General features: G+C 42.8%; 1 protein-coding gene across 3 annotated transcripts in view; it reads left to right on the top strand.

The window, feature by feature from the left end:
* The window catches only part of SLC44A5 (solute carrier family 44 member 5), a 93,905-nt gene extending 80,570 nt beyond the window's left edge, over window positions 1–13,335 (top strand). The window contains exons 16-22 of one of the 3 annotated variants that reach the window (XM_030495793.1): window positions 777–871; window positions 1,249–1,352; window positions 2,617–2,690; window positions 4,507–4,577; window positions 5,795–5,883; window positions 6,422–6,506; window positions 8,467–13,335. In XM_030495793.1, coding sequence (XP_030351653.1) covers window positions 777–871; window positions 1,249–1,352; window positions 2,617–2,690; window positions 4,507–4,577; window positions 5,795–5,883; window positions 6,422–6,506; window positions 8,467–8,579 — 631 coding nt within the window. In that variant the 3' untranslated portion in view covers window positions 8,580–13,335. Of the gene's footprint in view, window positions 1–776; window positions 872–1,248; window positions 1,353–2,616; window positions 2,691–4,506; window positions 4,578–5,794; window positions 5,884–6,421; window positions 6,507–8,466 lie in introns of those variants that run through there. The other 2 variants (XR_003992850.1, XR_003992849.1) reach the window with 2 other exon arrangements.
* The last annotated feature ends 688 nt before the right edge of the window (window positions 13,336–14,023 follow it).

The raw sequence follows: 14,023 nt of genomic DNA, 5'->3' as shown, positions 1-14,023 counted from the left end.
TGTCATAGAATCATATAGAATCACAGAATCATGGAACGGTTTGGTTTGGAAGGGAGCTTAAAGCTCACCCAGTTCCAACCCCCTGCCACAGGTAGGGACACCTTCCATTAGAGCAGGTTGCTTCAAGCCCTCTCCAAGCTGACCGTGGGACACTGCCAAAATGGATGGGGCATGGCAGGGATGAGTTTGTCCCCTCCAAACTCCTCGTGCACCCCCAGTGTGCTTGCTGGGGTGTGGAGCAGAAAAGGCCTTGATGCTGTGTAAGCACTGCTCAGTGGTGGCTAAAACATCCCTTTGTTATCAGCGCTTGTTTTCATCACAAGTCCAAAACACAGTACTGTACAAGTTACTGTGAAGAAATCTAACTCTATTCCATCCAAATGCAGTAGTCAGGAAAATGTAGTTGTTAGGGGGAGGCTGAATCCTGCAGCCCAACAGCAGCAAGGCTGCTGCAGCTCCATGCCCCCAGCTCCAGCCAAGTACAAGGCTGAGCAGGTATTCCCAGTAGGCACACACACCCAAATACATGAACACAACACATGTATACACAGCCCGCCACACAGACAGACACAGCGCTCAAACACCGAAAGCACCGATGGCTTCATCCTGTTCCTCTCTCTGGTGGATCAGGGTAATGGTCCATTAGTATATGTAATTCCCACTAATGGACCTTCCTCCAGTTATAATTTTATTTATATATATACACGCACATGCACATACATGTATAACTAAATATACACATGTGTGCAACATAACAGTCATTTATTTTGTTTTAGATACCATACAGGTTCGCTGGCATTTGGAGCCTTAATTCTTGCAATTGTCCAGCTCATTAGAGTAATACTGGAGTACTTGGATCACAAACTGAAAGGTGAGATTTATGAATCTGCGCTAGCTCATCAAGACCTCCTCTGTTAAATGTCTTCCTTCCTCTCCCAACATGTTTTTCCATCAATGAAAAGAGAGCTTTAGCCATCCTAGTTCCATTTGAAGCCAGTGAATTTATGCTGATTTACTCAAATTGAGCCTGTGTCCTTGGGAACCTAATGCAAAGTTCGTGTGGGGGATGTGGATCTGCTCTAATTGAAAGCTACTGAGCTAAATTTGGTTGAGAGAGTCCATACCTAGAAGAAAAAAAATAGTGTTTCTGCTTTTGTCATAATCTAAGAGTTTCTTATGAATACCTTTCCATGTTCTGAGAAAGACACTTCAGGAGCTCTGTGTATGATGTGCTCTCCTGTTTTCCAGGTACACAGAACTCCTTCACTAGATTTCTGCTCTGCTGCCTCAAATGCTGTTTCTGGTGTTTGGAAAAATTCTTGAAATTTATAAACAGAAATGCCTACATCATGGTATGTACTGTCTGTGCATGTGGTCTCTCTTGTCTGGGGCACTAAAATACCCTAGCCCCACTCCTAGTTGCTCAGCAGACAGTGGTACTAGAATCTGCTGGAAAAATAATGGGATTTATAGGAGCTGTCAGGAAATGCATGTGGTCCTACCATGGAAAAGTACAATTTACTTTTTTTTTCCTGCTTCTAAACTCAGCTTCTTTTCATGCCTGTCCTTGTCCATCACCCTCACCCCCCAAAGTAGGTAGGAAGAGATGGCATAACTGCTTAACTCCCCATCTGAGTCAGCAGTTGAAATCCTGATTTCAACAAACAGGAATATGAGCTCGTTTAATATCGCATGTTGATGACACTTCCATTTGGAGGCAGTGTTTGTATAAGGCATGTGGTATCTGTACTTCCTCCTGGAAGTTAAAAGCACAAATTCTACCAGCAGCAGTAGTGCTATTTCTCTAAAATAACCCTTCTTAACTTCCAGAAGAGACATTCCAGATTCTCATCTAAATAAACACACACGGATGTCAGCCTAGGATGTTCTGACTGGAAGCAATTTCAGTGTTTGAATGGTACAGTCCCGGCTTGCTATCTCAAAGGAGGTGTCTGGAATGGGTCCATTATAACCCATGTTCATGCAACTGGTGTTAGAAATTAATGCCATCTGGAAGAGGAAGTATTCTTGTTGACTATCTTGTTTACAGTTGCTAAACTGAATGCACTGAGAGCTGTTCCACTATATCCTACCCTGGAAGATGCTATTCCAGGAAGAGGAATAAAAGGTTTCGTTCCTGAATAACTTTAACTGCTTTACTTTATGCTGATGTAAATCCACTTTGATACTGGTATTGCTGATTCTTATTAAGTGAGAGCAGCTTCAGGCCCAAGGATGCTTGGGTCAACTCACTTCTGCTTTACGAGTGCCTGTTCTTTCCACTGACTATAAATCTAGTGTGGGCAGCAAGCGAAGTGAGAATCCCTCAGCAAGTACCGATTTTGCTCTACTTGGCAAACTCAGTACTGCATCTACTGCCTGCTAGATCGCTGGGGTGGCACACTTGTCACCAGGTCATTTGAAGGGGAAAGATGGATAATACTCTGTCCCAACGTGGCGGGAACGTTGAGAGGTAGCGGGTGACCGGGGGAAGTGCTTTATGTTCAGCTGAGTCCCACTGCACATACCGGAACGGTGCACTGCGCTCTGTAAGCTGCTGGCACACAAGGGGGGATCCTCATTATTTAAATACTGAACAGCTACTGCTCTTTGCAGATTGCCATCTATGGTAAAAACTTCTGCACCTCGGCGAAGGAAGCGTTCTTTCTGCTCATGCGGAACGTGGTGAGGTAAGGTGCCGCCTCCCAGGACTTGGAATGTTGGGATTTCCCGCTGTCGTGCTCTGAAGACACGTTTCTGTCCTCTCCCATTATTGTAAGATGGTTCTGTCCTCAGACATGGCCCTCGCTTGTGGCAGTGTGTAACAGCAGGCTCTCCAGCACAGCAACCTTATGCAAAGTTGATGGAATCCAACAGTTTTGTTGTGATTTGCTCTTTCAAATTCATAAGCAACCAGTATAGAGTCCTTCAAGGAACCACTGGAGCCCTTGATAGGAGACCTGCAGATATACAGGAATGGGGTGCTCATCATCTGCCATATGTGTGATTCTTGAGCTTTGGTCCACTCACTGTCTGTGAAAAAGGAAAGCAGAAATACCTAAGTTTTCAGATTGAACCAGAAAGCTTATGGGGTGTCAGGAAGTGGAAGAAAATAAGAGAGTACTTTGCTTTCCAAACCAGTATCTGTAACATACCCAGATCTCCCCTGGTGCTGGGAACTCCCCTGGCCCTTTTTCCTCACTACGAAGACTGCTGCCAAGCTCCCTGTTCTCATCAGTACTTTTCCTCATCGCTCCTGGCTCTTCCTGTACTACTATGAGATCAAAAAATAGTGGAAGAGTAACTTAGGAGCAGGCCATGTTGATACAATAGCAGACAGCCTGATTGCCAAGTAAGAGACAGAGTAAAACTGGTTGGGTGATTTAAATTAAGTGAAGGACTGGGAGGTGGAGATGAATGGAGGGGAAGGCTGAAAGAGGAAAATGAAAATGATGCTTATGAAAAAAGAGGGAAGGATTGGAAATGGGAGAATGGAGTGCATTCTCTCTGTTACCCCGCAGTAATAGTGGCACAGTGGTGCCCGCGCCTGTGCAATAGGGCAGAGAAGCTGCCTTCACTTTCTTTCCTAACATCACCTCACTGCCCTTTGTGCTTTTGCTCTTAATCAGTGAGAGCAATAGCTAAAGCCAGGCATGTACTTCTATTGTTTCAAACGGAGATGGTTTTGTCTTGTGTATTTTGCTAATTTTGAATTCTGACAGGTTAATGATGATTTGTTCTCTTTAATATTCCTTAGCGTTCATCTTTCATGGTAGTCAGTGCTGTATATGACCACATCCACAGCCTTCAGGCTGATGATACAAAGGTCATTTTCCATCCCATTATTTACCCGCAGTTTCTGGTAAGACAGGCTGGCAGTATTTCAAGTAGAAACTCCCTGCTGTTGCTTTCAGTGAGGGCTGCAGATTTACTGTCAGTTCTGCTGTCTACCTTCATTCATTCGTCAGTGATTGTCTCCTTGCTTTGAGACCTCCTGCCTTCAGTGTTGTATATGATATCTTAAAATAGTGGATTTCGCACGGTATGGGGTCATGAAATGTGGGCAGATAGGACCAAGTGAAAAGAAGACCTACCAGCAATCCACACAAGCATTGCTCTTTTTTTTTTGGTGTGTATTTTGCCTCTTCTGGGCTGGTTTATCTGTGACCCCAGAAGAAAAGCTGAAATAAACATATTTTGGTGTTTTGTTTTTTAACCATCAAGAGCAGTGAATGGTCTTCAAGTGAAGAATCAGTATTGCTGTATTAACTCACCAAGAGGCTCAGTGCTGCTTTGCCTCAGTGCTGCTTTGCTTCCTGGGATCAGGCTGTGACAAAGCTCATCCCAGTGTTGTGTTTCTGTGTGGCTGTATTGTCAGCCCATGAAACCAGCAGAAGACACCTTCTTGGTCGTTTGTCAATTATCTGTAGATAAACCATAGATTTAAGGAGAAATAATACAAATGTCTGGATGGTGATTATGTATCATTTGTCCTTTGCTGAACAGAGTTGCAGTTCTGGACAAAGTTACAGACTTCCTTTTATTCCTGGGGAAAATCCTCGTTGCTGGTGGTGTAGGTAAGCTAATGGGTTTTTTCTGACAGTACGTTCTATGTTCTGGTACCTACAAGCACGCCATGTTCATATGTGCTTAGTTAACAGCTGGAGGTTCTTATGGATCTGACTATTTGGGAAGCTTTCCGGTGTTTGTGGGGCTTGCAGGATTGAACTAAAATGTTTCTTTTCTTTTTTTCCCCTCTCCCTCCACCTCGTGTGCTGTTGGCAGCATCTTTTCCATAACTGGAGGAGGTGGGGCAGGTCTGCAGGAGATGGGCCTGAAGCTCTTCTGTATTCAAGCCCATGTTAGCTATAAGCTATAGTAAAAGAATATTTCTAACATCCTTATCGGGGTTTCTTAGTTATCAGTAAATATAAAAATATATTATTCATGCTTTTCTGTGACAGAAAAGTGTTGGGTTTTGGGTTTTTTTTCATGGAACACTCTCAGAAACGGGGTTGAAGTGTTACCTCACCGTGTTCACAACTATCGCAGCTGTTTCAATCATTATTTTACAAATAACCACATTTTGTATTCCGTATACTTAAAAAAATTACTAACAAAGTCTATTTTAATCAAAAATTGAAAATTAGTCCCAAGAGCAGATCTAAGATACTTTGTCGTTACTTTAAAACGACTTTCAGCTGGGGTAGCAAATTTGATTTGAAACATGTTCTCCAAAATGTAAGCCATGGAATAGTGAAATTAATTCATGTCTTCATCCTCTTCAAGAATAAACTCTTTGGGTGATTTTTGTTTCAGGTGCATTGGTCTGTTCTAAACTTCTTGTCGTGCTTATCACTAGTACTGCCATTTCTTCGTTTAATCTGAAGTAGTTCAGTATTTCTTCAAGCAATAAAAGTTAAAGCATCAGAATTTTCCTCACTCTTTTTTATTTTACAAAAGATCCACCCACTGGTCCTTGTTATCCCATGTCATCGTCTTGTTTATCATCATCTATTAATTATGCTATTAAATCTAGTAGAATGATGAAACAAAACAATTCATTAAAGTCTCTCTGGGCCCATGAATATCTTTATGGTAATTGATTCATTTACATATCTCTTCTGTCAGAATACAGATCCAGCAGATAATTGGTGTTGAGGAATTCACTGGTTACAAGCTCGAATTTAAACCAACCTCAGTTCTGTTGTCTGTTTGTTTTGTCTCATCCATTCTTTAGTCTTAGAAAATCAGAGTCAGTATGGGAATCACCGATCTTCTCTGCTTCTTGCAGGTGTTCTTGCGTTCTTTTTCTTCACACAGAAGATACCAATCATTGCACAGGAAGCACCAACATTAAATTACTACTGGGTACCATTGTTGGTAAGGCAACCACCTACTCTCCTGGGCACTGAGAGCAATTGAGGTGCCCACACTACTCAGGGAATGGGCTGGTAGCAGCTCCTGTTGTCATCCTCTCGGTGGCACACTGTCCACTGAGGTGAGGATTGATCTGCAAAGGCTGGTGGTGAGGCACCAATGTCGGTGTGGCTTCTAGTGGAAGGGACTTGTGATGCATCTCTTTCTCCTTTTGTAGCCACCATAGGCTCTGGGACATCTCTAGGATGAGGGTTCTTTAGAACAAACTTGAATGAGTTCAGAATATTCTTGGCATATATTCTCTTTGGTGGTTGAAATGGCTGCAATTTGGCAGCTGGAAAGCCAGCAGCTGTTGCATGTTAGAATACAGTGTCTTGAGCCTGTGATCCCTTTCCACAGACGTAGTAACCTTTGGTAGAATTACAGAGCTGCCATTAAATTCTCCTAAATTTGCTTAGCAGACTGGGCTTCTGACTTGTGTTAACACTGCCACACTGATGCTAAACTGAATTTGAGGGTTTATTGTGTTGTTTTTTTGTAGACAGTCATTATTGGCTCCTACCTAGTTGCACATGGGTTCTTCAGCGTCTATGCAATGTGTGTCGACACGCTTTTCCTGTGCTTTTGTAAGTACCATGGTTTCTTTCACTAATATCTGCAAGTGATGGGAAGAGTAGAAAACCACCTTATCCATTCCTTGCGGAATTCTGGTGACATGCTATCAGGCTGTGAAAAACAAACTGCTTTTCAGACTGGCTCTTTGATGCATTCTTCAGTGCAGAAGTGTTTCAGTGTTCAATTTTAGTTAGTTTAAGTAATGGAAGGTAGCTGTCTGGCTCTTGGGGATATCTGGCTTTTGTTTTTCAGATGTTCCTTAACTTTCATTAACAGTTTTTTTCTGGGTGCTTTGTAAAGAAGGAGCCCTGTACAGCAATGATTTACTCAAACCTCTTGTTAATAGCAAAATTATTCTTTGGTATACATGTTTTTTTCAACTTAACAGCCCTGAACAAAGTATTATGCTGAATTGTCTTCAAATTTGTGTGAAATACCATTTAATAAACTGTCTGTCCCTTGGACCCACCAGTGGCAAGCAATCTTGGGCACTCTCAAAGGGACTGCTGCTGTTCAGTGTGTCCAGTCAGAGAATACTGAAGTCACAAAAAAAATCTGTTGGTCTCAGATTAGGACATGACTAAAAGAAGAGGATGTACTTATTACAAAATTCATTAAATTTCCTAGATTTATTGAATTAAAGAAACAAAGATATAATTTTCCTATAATCAAAGTCATTCTGGTAGGCCCGAGTTGAAGTTGCATGACAGCGATTGTTCTTGCAACTGGTGAATTACTGGATAATACGAAGGGGATACTGAAACAGTTATAGACTTGATCTAGCACATGCATGGTGGATCACTAAGGCAAGATAAACATGGTAATACTGATCCTCTTTTTACAATAGCATAAAGTCTTTCTTTCCTTTCAACACTCACCTTCTTAACCTTGCTTCCCAAGGAACTAAGCTTAGCAGTGATTCTGGAAATACTGGGTGGCCAAAGAATCACAGGAACAAAATCGGTCAGAAAACTGAAAGTTAATGTCTAGTTGAGAGCTATTTATCTTGGGTTGCAGGCTTTGGTTCTAAACAAACATGATCACAGGCAGACATAGCACTAATAACACTCCATAAATAAGTTACTATTGTTATTTAGAATTAAATGGAAATTGATCAAACTAATTAAATGTAGAAAGTTTGCTGGTGCACCCAAATATTAGCAGTTTTCCTTTTAATTCATTCCAAAGCCACAGGGTATATGCTGCCTTGGAGATATATGAAGATTTGATTCCTCTAACCTCTTTGGCCATCCCTTACATCTAGTGCTCTCTCTCTGGCCTCGGCAGGGTTGCACTTGCAATGACTCTGCTTCCCTGCACACTCCCTCCAGATTGTCCATCAGTGTGAAATTTTTCTCTGGTCTGTGACTACTGTGTGGCACAAACACTGGGCTGAACCCAGTTTAGTCACGGACTTCTGGAGGAAAAAAAGCAGTATGTCTGCCTCATTATTTAAAATTCATATTCTGGTTTGCTTCCCATGCTGCTTCTATTCAGTAATGGACAGTAGGAGATCATACAGAATATTGAGCATTGTGGCATCAAGTTTTCAAAAGAACTTTATCTTAGGCAGTAAAAAAGGGTCCAGTTTTAAAAAGTGCTTAGATCCTCAGCTCCCTTTGGGGCAAAATTTTAAGGAAGAAATGCCAGGCTTCAGTGGAGGCATGAGTGTTTCTGAGAATTCCCACCTATACTGCCAAACCAAAGACCTGGGGAATAAACCGGATGTATCACTGTCATTTAAAAATGGCTAGATGTTTGTATCTCTGCTTTGTGTAAAACCTCTTCTGGTTTGAGAAAATAGAAATTTGATAGTGTCCTTCATCAACTTAACAATACAGGTGAACTGCCTTGACTGAGATTGGTTTTTAATATTGTGTCTTCTTCTGCTCTCTTCTTTCTTCAATTCTGTATGTGTGTGTGGTTGAACTGCTGTTTGCTCTTCTGGCTGCTTTTGCTGTGTAAATTCAGGTGAAGACCTGGAAAGAAATGATGGATCTACAGCAAAACCCTACTTCATGTCAGCTAGCCTTCACCGAATTCTAGGGAAGAAGGAGTTAAGCCCTAAGAAGGCAGTGGGATAACATACACTAAACTGCAACATCAACACAGTGTCACTTTTAAGCAAAACGTGTATAAAGTAGGCAAAAGTAAAAACTGTAAATGATGCTTCTGGTTAATGGGTGATTCTTTTTTCCTTTTGCTTATATCTAAAAAAAATGAGCAACATCGGTAACATTTAACTAGTTTAAATGCTTAAACTAACAGCTGTGAAACAGGCCACGTTTTAGTTTATAGAGTGCCTATGAAAAAGAAAATGTAAATTTGAAGCTTTTTTAAGTCTATAATGATGTTTTAATAACTTTTGTAACACAAGTTGCTGCCTTAGATGACAGCAGTTTTGATAATGTTTCTTTTTATAAGTGTATATTTGTAAAAGAAATTCAGGCAATTTTTTGAAAGCACTAACATAACCTAATCAGCCATAAAAGATTGTTTGAGACTCTCTAGTTACCTAGGAGATGGTACTAAATTTGTAAATATGGTGCTATGATTGTATTTTTTTGTACGAGCTGGTTCACAGCTATTTAAACTGTGATTATACATGCATTAATGATTCCCTACACTGAAAAATGTAGTGATATTTTAATCACATCCACATCCGTGTCTTTTATGAAATGATGGTACCTTGCAGGTCCCAAAGAAGGTGGTCAGAGGAGACTATACCTGGTCCTGCTTAAAATGAGGTTTTCTGTGAGTTGTGCTTGAAAGATGATATAACCAAGAGAAGGTCCCACTGCACTTGATTTGTGGTTTCACAAATGAAGTTTCATCTGGTACAAGATGGTGAATGTATCATTTTTAGCTGATGTGTGACAGAGATGCACTTGTGTTAATATCCCCCTATCTCTGATGAGTCTCTGATTGTGTTCTGCGTTATGAGGAGCTGACTTGCACTGAAAGGAAAACCAAATGCAGTCTTTTTTAACTTTGAAAAAAGTCTTGGCTGCAGGTGTGCACAAGGAATTCTGTTGCCGCTGCCTAGCTCAGAAGGGCTCCTTAACAAGACATTGCAGTGACCGTGCAGGTGCTGAGGGCCAGGCCTGCTCCTTTGGCAGGTCTCCAGGCTCTCAGGTGCTCACACAGAAATGTGTTAACACATTGAACTCGAGTCTTCTCATGATGCAGCATGAATTATTTAGATACTGAAATATGCTCCAAGAGATTTAGTTCGCTTTTTGGTTGTTAAATTTGCCCAGTCATTAGAACAAAATCGGTTGGTAGAAAGCACGTTAATATTCTGTTCCATTTTATGACCCTCCCATCAGTAGAACTGTCACTGGGGTTAGTAACAGCTCTGTTCATGGAAGAAGTCTTACACTGGAGTGCTTCTCAAGTCCTTTACTGCCATGAGCTGAAAAGGTTTTAATTTATTGGTCTCATGGGTGCCCAAGGACCCAGCCACACTGATCCTGCCCCTAGTTTTCATGGATTCCACCATACTGGATAAGGTATTCCATTACTGTCCGCTTGCAGCAGTGCCATGTGCCATGCCTCTGCCAGACCTCTTACAGGAGTTCAGCACTTGAAATACTTTCTTAGCCCCAGGAGTCAGTTGGTGTCAAAGGGAAAGGCAAATTCTTTTCCAGATGATTTGAATGCAAATTTCTGGGGAAAATTTCCTGGTGATGCACATCCCAAAGTGATTTTGCTCTCTAACAACTCATGGCTCCAGTTTGTGATAACTGTAAGCACTACAGAGGCAGAAATACTGTCCCTGATGTGGCCAGTCTGGGGTCCCGCTGATGCATGGTGGTTACCACCCCTGTGCTGCTGGCACGGGCACGGGAAGGTTTTGAAATCTGGTGAGCTGAGGTGCAAGCGCAGTGTACTCGCATGCATTCCCTGTGATTGGGTTGGCACTGCAGCACTTTCCCTGGAGCAGAAATGAGGGTCTCGTTTAGGACTCAAGTAATGTAAAGTCAAGGTGTACAGTTTCAAATGGAACTGCTGGTTGTGGGCACCTTCAGGCTTTGATAACCCCTCTTAGATAGCGTAAACTTGACTTTTTGGAAAGGGCTGAGGAACCTGCCTTCAGAAAAACACAGGCTTCCAACTGTGAAGTTTTGCATCATTGTCATTATTCCTTTCTCCTTATGTACATGGCATTGAATATCCAACACCCCCCCCATCATTCTAATCTCTTCCAAGAATGCAGTCAGTAGCTTTGGGGGTCTGTGTCACCATTCTGTGATCAAAGGAGCGGCTGTTCTGATCACAGCCCATCTGCTAAACTTTGATTTTGAATTTTATTTTTTCAATAGCACTGTGTGATTAGTTTGCATTCAGGAATCTCTATTTCTATTGGACTTGAGTGTCTTACCAGGAGCTCAGCCGAAAAAGCGTGTTTCCGAACACAGTGTGCTTTTTTTATCATATGAATGTAATCATAGAGTTTACTAGGAATAAACCATAATAGACATAGTAGACAGTTATTTGATTAGAAGACTTTTGTAACAAGCCTATGCATTTACTAAAGGAGTTTCTAAAAGTGAAAGTTTTAAATTGTATTATTATTTATATACAGTAAATATATATATGTATAAATTTGCTTCACTCACTATTTTGTGAAATTATTTAGAATGTAAGTGATCATCATTTCTGAGAAAATTTAAAAGCCATTTTCTTAATGATATAATTATGAGAACTGTGACAATACAAAGCAATACCATGTAGATTTTGTAATCAATAGATTCAATAAATAAATCATAATGATTTAATACTAAGATTGGCTTTAAAAATAAATTGCTATTAATGAATTAAGTAGAAATTAATGCAAGTAATTACTTGGGAAAGAATCACGTAAAATATTTTAAGACTAACTTATTATGATGGTTCCTAGCTCATCCTGTGTGCCAGAGTCTGCAGCCTTGCACCATAGAGGAGGTCCTAGTGGTGACGTTCATGGATCTGGCCGTTGTTGCTTTATTTAGTGTAAAATTGAAAATTCCATCCCTCACTTCAGAGAGTGGAATCTGTAGTGGCTGTGTCTGTAACATGGTCAATTATGTCCTGTGTGCTTTGTTCCTGAGCCCATGGGAGTTGGTGATGATGTGCCAAGCCGTCCCATGAGGTCCAGCCCCGTGGCACACATGGCAGATGTGACACATGTGGCAGACGTGGCACACGCCGGTGGGTGCCTGGTGCTGAGAGTGCAGGGGAGGAGGCGACGCTGGGACTGAACACGCGGCGGGAGCCCATTGCGCTGCTGCTGGCGAAGGGGTCAGCATGTCCTGGTCCTGCCTGGGCCCGGGAGAAGCTTTGGGAAGGCAGGAAGCCCCGTTTATGGACCCCACGAGCAAGCAGAATGTAGAAACCAATAGACAGTAGAAAGCACCCGCTATCACATACCCACAGTCATGTTTGGTTTAGTTCTGGTTGGGTTCCTTGTGCCTCCCTAGGATGTATTAATGGATGGCTTTCATTTATACATTTTATACCAAAGGTTTAATGTCAAGCCTTCAAATTTTGTAAAAAAGGGGGGAAAAAAAAGAAAAAAACAAAGAAATGAGAAAGATGGGATCATTTCTTATTCTGAGGTGGTTTTTTCCAAGTAGTATGCAGCAGCAGATTCTCAGGTGTCTCAAGGATGCTGAATGGTCTCTTGGACACTACTGTTTAAAATGATGAAATATTGTACTGTTGCACATTCTGCTGTAGAACAGGAAAAAGATTTTGGCAAGTGCAGTGTCAAGCTGATTCTGGACAGTCAGTAAGTGTTCTTCTGCAAGCGGTTGTCAGAGGAGTGATGGGGAAGAACAGACTGGCTCTCCTGGGTGACATGTAATATCTGTCTCCCTTGGGCCCCTTGCTCAGCCTGGACAGCCGTGTCCTCTCAAAGTGCCTTACGGGCTGTCACTTCACCTGGCTTCTATTCTGAAGTTTATTTGCACCATGTAGACTGCACAACAGGAAAGGTTTGGTAAGGAAAGCCATGCTCTCCTTATTTCCAATTAACTGATACACAGTGAACTGTGGAAGAGCTGTTGGCTGTGTCTGGATGCAGCTCCCGCAGCATGGTGAAGACACAGACTGTGTGGTCCGGGAGGAAACCCATCGTGGCCATGGTCAAATAATCCAATGAAACCAATGCAAGATGTTCCGTTTTCAGTAGTACAGTCGTTTATAGCTTTAATTTATGGCATGGTGACCTCCTGAGCTGGGAACGCTGCTTCTGCTTTGGGTTCCAGTGCCTGTACTGTTGTACCTGTCGCTGTGGGGGGTGCTGGGCTCGAGTACTGAGAGCAGGAGGGGAGAAGCTGGCTTGTCCGGCGCATCTGTTTGCCATATGCATAAAGCCCATCCTTCACTCCAAGACTGACCATTTGCTATTCTGGAAATGTTTATAAATTATGCTAAATTTTTAAACTTTTGATACAGGTGATGATTTTGAGGTGATGTAAATTTGTACTGCGCTGTGATCCAATTGGAAAAAGAACTGTTTATTCATGTTCCAGTAACACTGGTGCTACTGATACTGTCTGTTACTCTGCTGCAGAGCATCCACGTGTATTTGTCCCAAACACCGGCTTGTAAAATCACGGGAAAGGCCGTTTAAGAAGCGGGATGGAGGTCACTGTGATGTGATGATTGTTAAATTGTCACCTTGACAAAACCAAATTGACATGAGCACGACAGTTTGAGCTGTAAACGCTGTTGCTTCTGCTGTGCAGAAACGGGCATGCACTGCTGCAGTACCTTTGCTAACGGGAGTGTGTCACTTTGTTGTTCACTGTTTTCAGCTTTTGGGGATTGTTCTAATAAAGGTTTGGATACAAACACGTGTCCCTCTCTGTGCTGCGGGGAGCTGCGGGCGGGCGCTGGCGGGGGCCGGGCTGGAGGCGGCGGGGCCAGGGCGGGGCGGGCCGGGCCGGGCCGGGCCGTTGCGGGCGGTTCGGTGCCGCTGCCCGTGTCCGCAGTGGAGGCCCCGCTCTGCGGGTGTGGGACGAGGCTGACCCCGCGGCGCAGCGGGACGCGCTGCCACTCCCCAGCGGGAGGAACCTCATCCGCGCCCAGAGGGCCGAGGGGGGATCGTTACAGGTCTGTCTGGGTCTGTTTGAACCATGTAATAATAAAACATGGCGGGGGGAGGGTGTGAACCTGTTTTGAGATCTTCTCATCCCAGAGAAGGGGTATTTTAAATCAGCCACATTCACAGAACCCCAGACTGGTTTGTGTTGGAAGGGACCTTAAACCTTATCCAGTTCCAACCCCTGCCACAGACAGGACACCTTCCACTAGAGCAGGTTGCTCCAAGCCCCGTCCAACGTGGCAGCAGAAGTCTCTTTTTGGATTTAGGAGACTGACTAAAAGTCCTGTTTTCCTGCTGTGTTCGTGTGAGCTCAACAGAACTGCTGTTGCACACCATGGGCTGACTTCACATGCTTCTCTTGCAGGGGAAATGCTGCTGGTGGTGTTGCAATCATGGATGGAGCTGTAGCAGGCTGGAAGCCAGCACCTGTTGTAA

This window comes from Strigops habroptila, chromosome 8, assembly GCF_004027225.2.
Source record: "Strigops habroptila isolate Jane chromosome 8, bStrHab1.2.pri, whole genome shotgun sequence".
NCBI classification, from domain to species: Eukaryota; Metazoa; Chordata; class Aves; order Psittaciformes; family Psittacidae; genus Strigops; species Strigops habroptila.
Note: the sequence above shows the minus strand (reverse complement) of the source record. Positions and strands in the feature narration are given on the sequence as shown.